General features: G+C 36.1%; 1 protein-coding gene across 1 annotated transcript; it reads right to left on the reverse strand.

The window, feature by feature from the left end:
- Window positions 1–6756: 6756 nt before the first annotated feature.
- On the reverse strand, window positions 6757–13781 carry LOC139689465 (enoyl-CoA delta isomerase 1, mitochondrial-like). The gene is made up of 6 exons (XM_071586601.1): window positions 13511–13781; window positions 13246–13370; window positions 12245–12391; window positions 12040–12158; window positions 7692–7873; window positions 6757–7156 (listed from the first exon to the last, which is right to left on the reverse strand). Exons 1-6 carry the CDS (start codon window positions 13638–13640, stop codon window positions 6996–6998), a joined length of 864 nt encoding a protein of 287 aa, XP_071442702.1. The 5' UTR covers window positions 13641–13781; the 3' UTR covers window positions 6757–6995.
- Window positions 13782–14442: the final 661 nt, after the last annotated feature.

Genomic DNA, 14442 nt, shown 5'->3' on the forward strand with positions numbered 1-14442 from the left:
AGATCTTGAGTCACAAGGTTTGTATAAAAAGTGTCGGTTACAATGTTTTCCTAAAATGTGAGTTAACTGCTTAATTCAGACCATGGGTTAAGTGTGTGCATGATTGCAGATTGTATTGACATAAATAAGATGACAGTGCACACCTGTATCACTGAAAATTTGGTGAGGCATAAGATCTGCGCCTAATTCATCCTGAATGTCTTGACGGATGACCAAAAGCAGTCAAGTATCTCCTTGTGAAGACCTTCTGCAATGTAATGTGACTATTCCCCAACCCCCTTACAGTCCTGACTTGTCACCAGCAGACTATTTGCTATTCCCAAAAGTGAAATCCTCCCTCAAAGGACGCCACCCTGGGGCCTTAAGTGCCGTCAAAGAACCTTGCACGCATATCCTTAAGGACCTTCCAGAATCAGCCTACCAAGGACACTCAAGTCATGGAAAAACCACTGGCAAAAGTGTGTCAACGCTCAAGGGATGCAATTTGAAGAATTATGAGGTATTGTAGTGATATCTGATATAAATCCATTTTTTCCAAACTTTTCCCGGTACTTTTTATACAAACTATGTACAGCGTTACGGAACTGCATCAGATTGAGAGAGTTGATGAAACTGATGACTGTCAAATCTTAATTAACCTTCAAAGGAAATTCAATTTCTAGCAACTATCAGTTGCTTTCTGTTTTTACAGAAATATCCATGTCCATTGGCATACATCTCTAACGTACATACTCATGCATATGTGAAATAAACATGAGAGATGGGTCAAGAATTTGGTGAAATCATTGGATTGATGTCACAAGGGTGGTCCCATAAGTATCCGGTCTGACCTAGTAATAACGGTAGTTGTTTGACAAATATCTCTGTATTAGAAAGTATGCAATCTATAAAGCACATGTTTCAAGTTAGAAGATGCTACGTTGTTTAGTATTTGTTGGGCAGCCATCGATAGTGAACATTTTCAGTGAATTTGTGAAAATGGAGAAAATTGGTCATCGTTATGTCATACAATACTTTTATTTGAAAGGCCTCAGCCCAATCAGTATATAAGCTGAACTAGATTCTACTCTGGGTGAGTCTGATCCTTTGTTTACAACAGTAAAATATTGGGTAGCAGAGGTTAAACAAGGTCATATGAGCTGTCAACACGAGCATCGCATTGGTCAGCCAAATGAGGTGACGACTCGAGAAACCGTGAAGAAAATCCACAGAGTGGTATTGGATGATCGTTGACTGAAAGCACTTGGGTTAGCAGACATATTAGGCATTTCAAAAAGTGTGGTACATTGCATATTAATTGAAAATTAGGACATGAGATAGCTGTGTGCAAGATGGGTGCTGCATTTGCTCACACTTCCCCCCCCCCCCCCCCCCCCCGGATTAATTTCTGTTCGCAAACTTGAAAAAATGGCTCAGTAGTCAAAGATTTTCCAACCGTGAAGAAGTTATGTCGGCAGTTAATGGTTATTTTGAGGAGCAAGACATTCTTTCTATAAAAGGGTATCGAATTTGTTGAACATTGCTGGGAAAAGTGTATAGAGCTGAAAGGAGATTATGTTGAAAAATTAATGCATTTTTTTCCAAAATATTTGTCTTTTCTTTGATGGGTCGGGGACTTCTGGGGCTGCCCTCATATTATTGAATTTTATTTCAAAATCATTGATTCTTGAATCGTGTTTGGGTGGCATAAATCTTAAAAAATTGTCAAGAGCTAATCCATTGATGCAGATTCATTGTAAGAACACCTGGATTACTTTAAAAGTTGAGTTTAAGCATTAGATAAAAGTTCAAGGTGGCCATTCATCTATATCTCTACATTACCCAGCAAACCATCACAAGAATGTATGGCCATGGTATGTTAGGTCACCAGCCATACTAAATCTAATCCAATACTTCCACATACATATGGCACTCTGTGATCCACTTAAATGGTGAGTGGAAGGGGGCGACTTGACATTAAAAACCATAAACACAGTAATCAACCCGAAGGTCGGTTTAGTAGGTGATGGTAGAGATCACCCAGTACTAAGCCAATACGGCATGTTAAAATTCACACATCAGGGTAGGGGGGCCAGTTCCTCTCCCTGTGCCGGTTATGGTTTCCCAGGATGACCTAGTACCCGAAGAATCACTTTAGCTTGGGTGGAGCTGCAGGTGCCCAGAGTGCCTTGCCCGGGAATTGAACCCGGGACCCTCTGGTCAGCAGTCCAACACTCCACCCACTGGACTAACGTGACCCGACTTGACATTATTCATGTAATATCCCTTCTTCATATTACAACTGTTCAATTCTTAATAACCACCCCACAGACTACACCAATTTCCTTTTTTGAATTTTTCCAAAAGAACATGCCATCCTTCTTGATTTATCTCCTAAGTGTTTGGAAGCAAATTATTTTTTTTCTGGGTCATACACATCACTTTGTATGCCCCTGGTATCAATAAAGTTGATTCAAATATATACTTATAGTTTCAGTTTTTTTACCAGGGCCTGCAAACCTGATGGCCTACAATGAACTGACTTCAAATCTAAAGAGGAGCATCTTTCTCATCGGGTATTCTTGATTCCCATTACATAATCTCAAATTGCATACCAATTACCTTACTTTTACAAAAAAATTGAACCATTCCCTTAATATTTTTGGATTTTCAATAAAATTGAGTTATTCGAAACTTTCTCCAAACTGATTGGCCATCCTGGAATTTCACCTGCTCTTGTTGTCTCTTTCCACACTTGGACGTGGTTGGTAAAAAGGGAGACTAATCTTTTGGTACCGATGTTAATAAAATTCCACCTCAACATACGCATGTGTGGAAAACCCTATAAATGCATATTCCTTATCAGTATGCAATTGCATGCATGAATTACACTATGCAACCAACATTATAGAGAAGTATCGGTGTATTGCATGCAGCCAAGGATACTCTAAAAATTGAATCATTGAAAATAAAATTCTGAGTTGGAACCTGAACAGTTGTGCGATACTGGTAGCATATCTTCAGTTCCATCAAAAATTAGGCTACGAATCATAAAGTTTTGTAATTAGATTGAGCACTATAAAACTCAATAGTTGACAAAAGCAGCCATGTGCCAAATTCAGCTACATCAAAGGTATGGAGGCTATAGTGTACAGATCAGACAGATCTAAATAAGTACAGCTACCTGGTGCAAAAGCCATTGCAATCTTAATGGCACATTGATTTTGTTATGAATATCTTGTTACACTTCAGAATCATTAGTTTTTATGATATCCTTTTTCAGTTTATACCTCTTGACCCATTCAATTTTAAAAATATTTAATTGACAATCCCACACTTCTGTGTCTTTAGGTTAGTAGTAGCTTTACAAGACTTAAAACCCATAGTAAGGCATTCTTCCGAGTTCTCCTTATATCTCTGTGCATATGAGGCATGTTTCAAAAGTAAGGGCTGACTGGTTATGAATACCAATGGGGAACACTGATTACTTCATGCATACGCACTAGCTTTAACTGGTCTGTTGAGTATGAAACCAGCAGATTGTTGTCCGTTCATTTTCATTTGCATGATTGTGTTATAATGTATGTGATAATAACCAATTCCACCATTTGTGCTGTTCAATCAGTGATTAGATTAGTAAATGCAAAGGACTGAATGCTGCTGTAATTCACTTTCATTCATGTGAAGTATTTGGGCCAGCCACTATGTGTAAAGGGAATTTGATGTAAAGGTGTCTGTGAGTTTTGGAAAGTTCATGTAATAATGATGAACACTGAAATGGAAAGCATAGCATCCATAATGATGATCTTGCCGAGCATATGAAAGTAAGAGAAACTCATCACTTTATGAATACCAATCTTTCCATAGAATTTACAGAGGTTTCAAGGTTTACATTACTCAGAATCATGACAAACTCTAGTGCATCATAAGCTGTGTGCACAATGGGGACTGAAAATGTTGACCTGTGCTCCCAAAGAACGGAGAATGATATCTGTGTATGTTTTGTTACACCAATCGAACCATGAAGAAGTGTTTTCCCATATAAAACATGGATTTCTCACGTCGATGCTGAGGTGAAACAATGAGAAATGCAGCAGTGCCGATCCAGTTCACCCAAAACAAAAAAATATCAAACAATCCTAGTCTGAAAGAAAAATCGTGGCAACTGTTTTTTGGGACCAAAAGGTAATTGGTTGATTTCATGAAGTCTAGAATATGTTATCACAAGATCACAAGCCTATTGTGAAACTTTTTTACTGCGCCATACCATTCAAAATTGATGATGGGAAATAGGTTGCGTTCAGGTATTTGTTGCCCACGATAACACATGTCCACACTTCGCTGCTGGCACAATCGAAGCAAAGTCGGGAGATTTTTGATCATCCACTGACCATAATTTCTTCCTATACCTCAAGAACTGGGTTGCACCTCAACAAGTCAAGGAAACAGCAGAGTTGAAAACCTCTGAACTTGAAAACTAGTTGAAATTCTAGGCAGCAGAATTTATGTGGGGCATTAGAAGAAGCTTGTTTCATGATTTCTAGCATGTTTCAAAATAAATGATGCATAGAAAAGTTAGGTTAGTATGCATGTATTTGGAGCCACATAAATTTTTCATCTTTTCAATTTTCTTCCAGTCATTTTGGACAGGCTCTTACTTTCACATACATCTCATCCTTTTCTTTATAATGGTTCATGCCCACTTCATTCCATGAGATTTCAATTTTATCACCAAATTCATTAGTTTGGAATGTGAAGATCACTAATAATCAGTCAGGAAAACTAATTTCTGATAAGGTAACAGAAAGGTTAACATTAACTCTTTATATCATCTATAATTTTAATGCAAATGTTACTCTACTTAATGAGACTATAAAAAAATAGTCCAGCTTGCAAAAAATAATTATCATTCACAGACTCCTTCAAGCACAGCTTCCTGCACTATAATGGTAAGTACCAACAAACTATTCTAAAGACTGCTTACTCAGGATCAACCCTTTTGGCAGACCAAAATATTTTGGCAAATACTTGCCATTTTTTAACTATTGATTGAAATCACAGAATTATTGTTTACTATTTTATCATACTTAGCAATGGAATTGGGTTTCAAGTCTAGTTTGGTTCATCGACTACCTATTGATTACGTGAACCATTATGGGAAGCATCTACTGTTTTTAAATTTTCAAAAATTTATCTTGAAGGAAAATGATAGGACAACATAACATGTTAACACACCCAAATCCATGTCTTCAGTTAGGAGATATGAATTTGAATTCTCATCTGATCATATGTTATATTATGGTACATACATGTATGTACTTTATTATGAATTTCCATTTAGTTTTAAGCAGAAAAATTATACATATTCAAGGAAGGTATTTTTAATGTCGAAACAAAATGTTTTTTTTTAAATCAACCCATAGAAATCAATTTTTACTCAATGTATTACTGCAAAAATGGAATTAACTGCCGTAAATTACAAAACATAAGAAAATAAAAAAATGAGATGATATAAGTTGTATTTAAAAAGAAGTCCTGACAAAATTTTGTGTTCCATACAACAACACATTTTGGTACATGTTATGCCACATTATAATCATAACCGTATGTCCGTAATCTTATTTTTGGTTTTCATGACTCGAATTTAAAGAATGCAATTGTATTTGTAATTACCATTTAATGACCACAAAAAGAGGAGAAAGAACAAAATTGCAAGAATGGAAATAAATATACTGGTACAATATGAATGCATATTGTTGTAATGGTTTCAGCTACTTGGTAGTCAATTAAAAAAGTCAATTCAATTGCCATTATCTAATCGACAATGAAGTTTACTGTTTACCCAATATTTTGTTTCGAGAACAACATGTGGGGAAAGTGTGAAAATAAAAGAATTATCACAAACTAGGTTAAATTAATTGTAAAAACACCACCATTCATCGCATGAAATTGTACTATCAAGTTGGAAAATTGTGTCGTAAAACATAGGTATTCTACTGAACACTGCATTTTCTTGGAGGCATTTAATCCATTATTCAGATTTTGTAATGTGTAAAGTGTGACACCATCTGTCCTTGATTGCAAGACTGGCACCCTTCATAAAATCACTGTCAAAAATGCAAATGGATTAATAGAAGAAATGTCAGATTTTTATGTCTGTAAACTTCTAATGTTCAATTCAATGAAAACAATTGTTAGTCTAATTACATTTCTCATATTAAAAATAAGAAAACAAGACTTCTGATAACCTTTGGCTACATAACACTCAACATTTAAAAATAATGATGTAATTTATTCATCAATGACACTGATAATTACCTAATCAGTTCTGTCGTATCTGTAATTTTCCTTAATATAAGTTTCCCTGCCTTTCTAGAAGCTTTAACGATTCATTCACACACCTTATTAAAACTTGCCCACACTGTCTAGAAATGACAACATGCATCTAACATAACATATGCTGACATCTTTTTCATAAAATAAATGTGCATAAAATGGTAAATCTGACTTTCATGGAAAAGTCTTAGCAAAAAGAAGATAAGGTACTACCAAAAAAGACCAATGAACAAATATGTACGAGTACACCAAGTGAAGAGAGATGTCAGAGATAATAAGGTATAGTTAGTAAGATAGTGGCATAGAAGTTCACATTAGAAAGGGAAGACTCAAAACGGAATTATTATTTCCCGGTGGGAAATAGAAAGTACAGAAATAAATAAAATTACTGTATATACTTTACAAACAGAAAAGGATACTTCATCAAATAAGTAACGGTGATAGTAGAAAAATATAAATTTATTGAAATGTTTTTTTACAATATTCCAAAACATTGATTATATTCTGTGTTCAATTTCCATATGAATACACTATTTACAGTTGCATGCACAACAAATGCATACCATTTCATTTTTCTTCAAAAATTAAAATTCAATTTTATATATTAAAATCTGAAAAACTAGCATTTCACAAAAAAGCAAAGGCAAGCCCAGTTTGTGACATCTCTTTGCTTGGGAGGTTTATTTATTCTTCAAAGATGCCATGTACATTTCCAGACCCATTTGAACTTTAGGCTGAGTAACAAAGGAAAGAAAGATGTTTAAATCAGCCTCTTTATTTTTTTGCAGCCATTCAAGAGGGCCTTGCCGGAAACTCAATTTCGTCAGCTTGCGAGCCCCAGCTGTAAGAGAAAAAAGAATTTTTTAAGTAAGATTTCATTACTTTAATACCAGCAAATTTAAAGCTGATACCATGAGGTCTCACATTTGGTTCAACTAAAACTACACATTGCCTAATGTAGTACACACTCACTAAATAGGGCGCACACTTAATTGTAGGTCTCATAGAGCACCAAGACAACTTTTTTAACCATTCATACACATTTTCAATTATATGCAAGACAGACTTTTTAGACACACATTAGGTAGGTGCAACTCATATTTCAGTAGATTCAGAAATGCACTACATTAGTACACAGGAAGTACACCTATAACTTCTCTCCAAACATAGTTTAGGTTTAATTTCTATAAAGTGAAATATGTGACAACATCTAACTTTATCGGGAAAAATAAACTGTTCATTCAGGATTACATACTGTCATATTTTGTTCATCAGGGACAAATTTATCCTCATCTTAAATATTTACTGACTTAACTTTAACAATGGTCACCATATGTATTTGACAGCAGCTTTTTACCAACATCAATAATACTGACCTGGTATGTTGGAACATTTGTCAAGGAATTCTTCAGCCTTGCTAATGGCATCAGCTTTGTCTTTAGCAATTTCATCAATTAAGCCAATTTCTTTTGCTTCTGCAGTGGAGAACATTCTACCCAGGGTTAGGGCCATTTCTGCTTGGCGAAGAGATATTACACCTCGCATTGAGTCTTGAAACCTTAAATTCAGAATGACATCATAAACTGAAAATGCTTCCAATCATACTGGTGGATTCGGTGAGTAAATATCAGTCACTGGATCGAGAAAATATTTTGGCACTCCATAAATGAATGTCAAGATGAAATGCACAGTTATTACACATAGCACAAGAAAATGGAAGTTTAATTCAAATTTAATGATCTAACAGATTTTTGTTTCACCCAAATAAATCAGATGAACGACTGCAATAAAAATTGAAACAAAGCATCCTATGGTTACATGCCAATCAATTTCAAAACCAATTCCCAGAACCCACTTTTGAGTTACTATGCTATAGCCTCGTCGTCAGACTACATTTCTGGGAAATGTTTTAACGCTATGAATGACTGTTTTTCACTTTAACAGTAATTATATATTTGCTCAAGTCATCATTTGTTTAGATAAAGTCATAAATAGAAAAGTTGAGTTTGCCATAGTAAATGTATAATTTACTGTGCAAAATTAAAGCCACACTCCAAAATGAAGGCCAGTTTTAACGGTTATGGTACAGCTCACCAGTTGCTAGGCTCTATGGCATAGGTCAAATATTTATTAAAAGTAAAAGGGTTAGCTCTTCTCCCATAGCCATCTGTGATTTCCCAGAAAGTTATTCTCAATTCATCAAGCAGGTTGTACTTACCCTAATGCGTCCAAGGGCATTCCCAGAATTTGGCCTACAGACTCTAAAGAAACTACCAAGCAATCTAAAATTCACAACCACCTATACTGTGTGACTGAATTAAAATACTACCTTGATCAAAAAGTTCCCGGAATAACCACCGTGTGGCGCTCCCATCGTTCCGATTTGAGTTCTGTTTTTTTTGTTAAATTGGTATGAAAGTTTTCATTGAGAAAATTTTGGTAACCCACAACAAAATATCCATCCCCAATTACAAGGTCTAATGTTTTGTTCTACTGTCTGTTGACCTCTCTCTTATTTCGGCAGTCACAGTCATCAACTCCTACCACACACCCTTCTCACATTTCACTTGCCATCTGATCCTCTGTTCCCTCCAAAACTCCTCACGTCTGCACAAATCATTCTATACATCCCCAATCCCCGGCCACTCTCCTAAATGTATGATAATATGTCCTTTTATGTGACACCAACTGGCAATCAAACTTTCATGCCAAATTAGTGCCTTGATCTAAGGATTTGGCAGGCAACTTATTCATCACCTATACAAAATATTACAACACTATCTTATATAATAGGGTATAAACATATTTTATACAGATGAAATTGCACTTCTATAAATATTAAATACATGAAAATAATTAATAGAGTCCTGAACATGCTTTGTGTGTACAACATATTTATCCTGATTGGTAGATTTTGGAAGAAATTTGAAAGAATTGTTATTTTGTTAAATTTCACTAATTTTTACTCCCAATGGGTTTAACATATACTACCTTGATCAAAAAGTTCCCGGAATAACCACCGTGTGGCGCTCCCATCGTTCCGATTTGAGTTCTGTTTTTTTTGTTAAATTGGTACATCTGTTGTTGATATTCCCTTTAAATCTTAGTGTCATAACTTGACATTTGCAAAAGTTACGTAGCCAAGAGTACATCTATCTCTGTGTGTGTTGGCGATTTTTTACAATTTCAGAAATGGATTTAAATTTGCAACAACGAACTTGTATTAAATTTTGCGTAAAAAACGGATTTAGTGGCGCACGGACGTTGGAAATGTTGGAAAAGTGTTTCGGCAACGATTCTCTAAAAAAAACGGTCGTTTACCAGTGGCACGAGCGGTTCAGAAGTGGTCGTGAGTCAATCGAAGATGATGAACGCAGTGGCAGACCATCGACATCGAAAGTCGGTGAAAAAATTGATAAAGTAAAAGAAATGTTGGTCAATAACCGCAAATTAACCATCAGAGAAATAGCGGAGGACTTGAAAATTGCCTATGGATCCGCCCAAGACATTGTGGTTAATGATTTGGGTTTCCGTCGTGTAGCAGCAAAGTACCTCAATTTCATGCAAAAAAGAGACCGTGTTGACGTCGCAAAAGACATGATTTGCGAGGCTGAATCCGATCCCACATTCATCAAAAGGATCATTACTGGAGACGAGACGTGGGTTTATGAGTACGACACGCAATCCAGACATCAGGCAAGTGAATGGCGTTCACCAAATGAGCCGAGACCAAAAAAACCACGTCGTTTTCAGTCAAAAAAGAAGGCAATGCTGACGGTTTTCATGGATTACAACGGTGTAGTGCATCATGAATTTTTGCCAGAAGGCCAGACAGTAAACAAAGAGTATTATTTGGGCGTTATGAGACGTTTGCGTGAAGCAATTCGCCGAAAGAGACCAGAAATGTGGGCAGAAAACTCGTGGATTTTGCACCATGATAACGCACCGTCGCACAGTGCTATCATTATTCGTAATTTTTTGACGAAAAATGCAACAAATACCATCCAACAGCCACCGAATTCACCTGATTTGGCTCCCTGTGACTTCTTTCTGTTCAATCGAGTTAAAAAACCATTACGGGGAACGCGTTTTAGCAGCCGAGAGGAAGTAATGGAAAAATCGCAGGAAGCACTGATGGACATACCGAAAACCGAATATAAAAAATGTTTCGAGGATTGGATCAAGCGCTGGCATAAGTGTGTTGCAGTCGATGGGGATTACTTTGAAGGGGACAATATAGATTTAGATGAATAAACTTGTATTTTTAATTTTCTGAATAAATTCCGGGAAATTTTTGATCAAGGTAGTATCTCCCCAGAAATTTCATATTTTAACTAACTCATGCACCAACAATGTACTCATAGCTTGACAAAATATATTATACTTATAAAGGACTTCTAGACCATCAAATATGCAATCAACGAAATTTATCTTTAGTTGATTTCAATATATTTTCAATATCTATAAGTGGGTGACACTTTTCCTAAATCTTATCATATAATTTTCACTGACAATCTGTAAAAATTGAGCTTATTTAATAAACATGTACAAATTATGCCTTCATCATTGTACAGAACACTTCCCATCGAATGCATGATAAGTAATAAAACTGATCAATGTTAGTGATCTTTAACCATCACCAAATGGTAATTTAAAAAATACTTGGCAATATTCAATGGCTGTGGCTATCCAACATACCATTAACTAAATTGTATGGACAACTGCCATATGGACTGATTAGTTTCACAAATATTCTTTGATTTTTGAGCCCATACTTTATATACTAATACATTTTATATGCATAATTTATTAGTACCATCAACATTCCTGGTAATTTTGGAGAGGTGTAAGATAAGAGTTTGCACAACTTTAATTGGTCCTTGAGTTTACTCCCCCAAGGCATTTCATTTCCAACCATATCAGTGATCTTGGTCCATGACTGAAAACTAATAAATAGAATTGTCAAAGTCCAAGAACTTTCAACAAAAGTAGATTTCTTGGACTACCCAATACCAGCTAAGCCCACATGCCTTTAACTCTTCATGATCCCTATCCCTTCATTCCCTGCCTATAATTTTTCCTGTTCTTCAATATTTACCAAAAGTTCTCCCTTCTATCAATGTCTTCAACATCACAGTATATTTTCATCACTATTAACTTTAACATTCGACCGACTCCTTGCTTGCCTGTCCATCTAAATTATTTTTTCTTATTCTTATCAATCCCAACATTTCAAAATCCTACAATCTATGTCCTTCCTCTTTTCAGGTTTGCTGGGTCAGGAGACCCAAGTTTCAGAATCACAAAGCCCTATGATACATAGAGAAAACACACAAAAAATCTACATATTTTTATACACATGGATGATATGGTAAACAATGATATTTCACTTTTGTTGAAGCTGTTCAGGACCATCATCTTGAATTCATTAAATACTAAGTTGTGTATAGACACTCTTGCTCAAATTTGTAGCATTTAATTTTGAACTTTGTATAATTCTTATTAATTTAAAATTTTCCCATATGCGATAGCTATTTTATACATTTTTACTTTGATGATTTTGATTGCTCCATCTCCTATCATTGAATTAGCCATTCCTTTCTATTTTAACGAGGCAGCTTATTTGGAATATTTAAGTATAAATACTGGACGAAAGTTTTTTAATGTACATATTAACTGAAATTTGAATAAAAATCTTTCTCACTCCTTGGTGAGGTTTCTTACCATCTTGGTGCTACAATTCCCAGTTGAGTCTCATTTAAGCCAATTGTGAACTTGGGACCAACCATGACACGATATTCACAGCTGAGTGCCAAAAGGCAGCCACCAGCTGGACTATGGCCCTAAAAGTAATGCCACTTAAGTATATGTAAAAAATTGACAAAATATACAACACACATGAGCAAACTTTTGCTTTTTTCTTACGCACATTAATTGCTGCAACTGTAGGGAAAGAAGATCCATATAGTTTAAGCCAGGCATCTTGCAAAGCAGTCCAAAAAGCTTTCACCCTGTCTGGTTTTGGCTTGTACATTTCTGTGATATCAAGGCCCGCAGAAAATACTGTTGGAGAGGACTGAAAATGGGCAAAAAAATTAGTGTAAACAAATGTTTCATATACGAAGGCCATGTATTTTGATACTAACATACATGAGGCATAAATGCGCTAAACAACAATTTTCCCATTTGCAAAATGAATGACACAAAACAACACAACACATAGAAATTCAACTAATATGGAAAATAGTAAAAAGCTTAAAAATAGAATTTTCAATCCTCCTGCCGATAAAATATAACTTGGTTGGTCATTAAGGAAAAATTCCGAATTCCGACCTAAATAAACATAAATCTCCTCACCAAAGGTCGTTTAATTAAGTGAAGTCAAGTGTTCATCAGGTACTGAGGTCAGTTCGGGAAAGAGCTACCTATCCATTCCTGGGATTCTTTCAGTTGTTCCTGCAGAGGTTCCCCAGAAACAAGAAGAAACCAGTTGCCACAAAACTTAGTTGCTCGGCAAAGAGGACTCACCTGGCAATGTGTAAAAACCCAGGACAATCGGCCAGTCGCCTATGGTCTACGAAGAAACATTTGAATCCATTGCCACCCTTGTTTCAAAATAATATTTAACGTAAAACGTGCCGGTAGTGAGCTGGAATGAATAGTTAACGAGTTTTAGCAAAGGAGATTGGCGGTAGTCCATCGAAGCAACCCGTTTTGCGAGATCCTGTTTCATATTAAGTTTTCCTCTTTTAATCTAGTCGAAATTGATTTAAACATGAAAATGGATATGGTCCCTTGCCCGCCAAAGCCTAGGCTAGGGCACCTACCAAAAATCAGTCATATTATTATTGCAGTCCACGTACAACCGCATGCAGGAATACTTTCGGAGGTTGGACCAAATAATGGAAGGACAAGTAATAGTTTACTAACTGAAGTTAAAATCATTCCAGCGCATTTCGATTTCTCCAACTGATCCAGAGTACTGCCAAACTGTTGAAGCAACTCCAGGTTGAGGCCATTCACCGGTGGTCGTTGCATTGTTACTGTAGCTACTCCTAAACACAAATAATCACATACATTTTACTTTGTGCTGAGTATTACATAGTCACGAGATAACAAATAGCACACTCTTGCTTTCAACATTAAATTTTGCGCTGTTTTCTTTACACCAGAACCACTCTTCCTCCAATCTCACCTGTATCATCGTTTACTTTTAAGTCGATCAATTTATCCCCAGCAGACGAGTAAGACCGATTAATTATCGTTGCCCTCTGCTTAATCATTCGAGACGCTATTGACCTGAGGGGAGCCATGACCCTGGACATGCTCAATTATAACAGCTAATTCAGTCAAAATTTTAATAACCAATAATACTGGTCCACACGACTATTAGACACCTCTAATACCTCGAAGCGAATGAACATTCACAATTGGACTGCTACGTGCCACAGGTCTTATCACTTGATTCAGGCATTTCAAGAACCGTTCGTAGAGGCGTTGCAGATCACCAAGTTAACGAAGAATAATTTTAACCGTTAGATGGCAGCAGGCTTGTCATTTAAGATTTAAAAGGAATGGGAGCTATCTAGGCTTTTTTTAACCCCTTTAATTGCGAATTATTCTTGTAGTCTATTATTCGATGTAATTAACTTAGAAATTATAAAGATTATAAAATAATGTATCGATGAATGAAAGAAAATAGCACCATCTTAGAAAACGCCGTCCTCCTCGGAAAGTATTACAACCCACAGCACGATGATTTGTTTTTGCAGACCAATATGCACCATAACTTATAGTATATGCGCGGAGCTCAACCGCGATTTTGAATACGCGCCGCCACGCAACTCCTTTTCGGGGATAGGGATATTTTACTCAATACCTTCTCAAGTGTCCAGAGTACAGGGCACATATTAGGTTGGCAGACTACAAGATTCCTTCAAAATATATTTTCGGATCCTTTGCATTTAGTGGGAGTAAATCGTCATAACCTAACGTATGATATAAGAAGTGCTAGGCCCACAACGAATGCTTAGGGGAAAGTCAAGTACCATGAATCGTTCATAGAGGCCATTATATTGGGCGCGGTTATTACGTTGCACTTGAATTCTCTTGCATTCATGAGCTTCA

This window comes from Hetaerina americana, unplaced genomic scaffold (genome assembly GCF_022747635.1).
Source record: "Hetaerina americana unplaced genomic scaffold, ioHetAmer1.1.p SCAF_1, whole genome shotgun sequence".
In the NCBI taxonomy this organism is placed as follows: Eukaryota; Metazoa; Arthropoda; class Insecta; order Odonata; family Calopterygidae; genus Hetaerina; species Hetaerina americana.

Excerpts from the sequence above, each read along its gene's own strand:
- LOC139689465 (XM_071586601.1), bottom strand. The coding sequence starts at position 13,640 with ATGTCCAGGGTCATGGCTCCCCTCAGGTCAATAGCGTCTCGAATGATT. Across the intron at positions 7,874-12,039 it reads GGAATTGTAGCACCAAGATG|GTTTCAAGACTCAATGCGAG; the intron begins GTAAGAAACCTC and ends TCTGAATTTAAG. Across the intron at positions 7,157-7,691 it reads CAAATGTTCCAACATACCAG|CTGGGGCTCGCAAGCTGACG; the intron begins GTCAGTATTATT and ends TTTCTCTTACAG.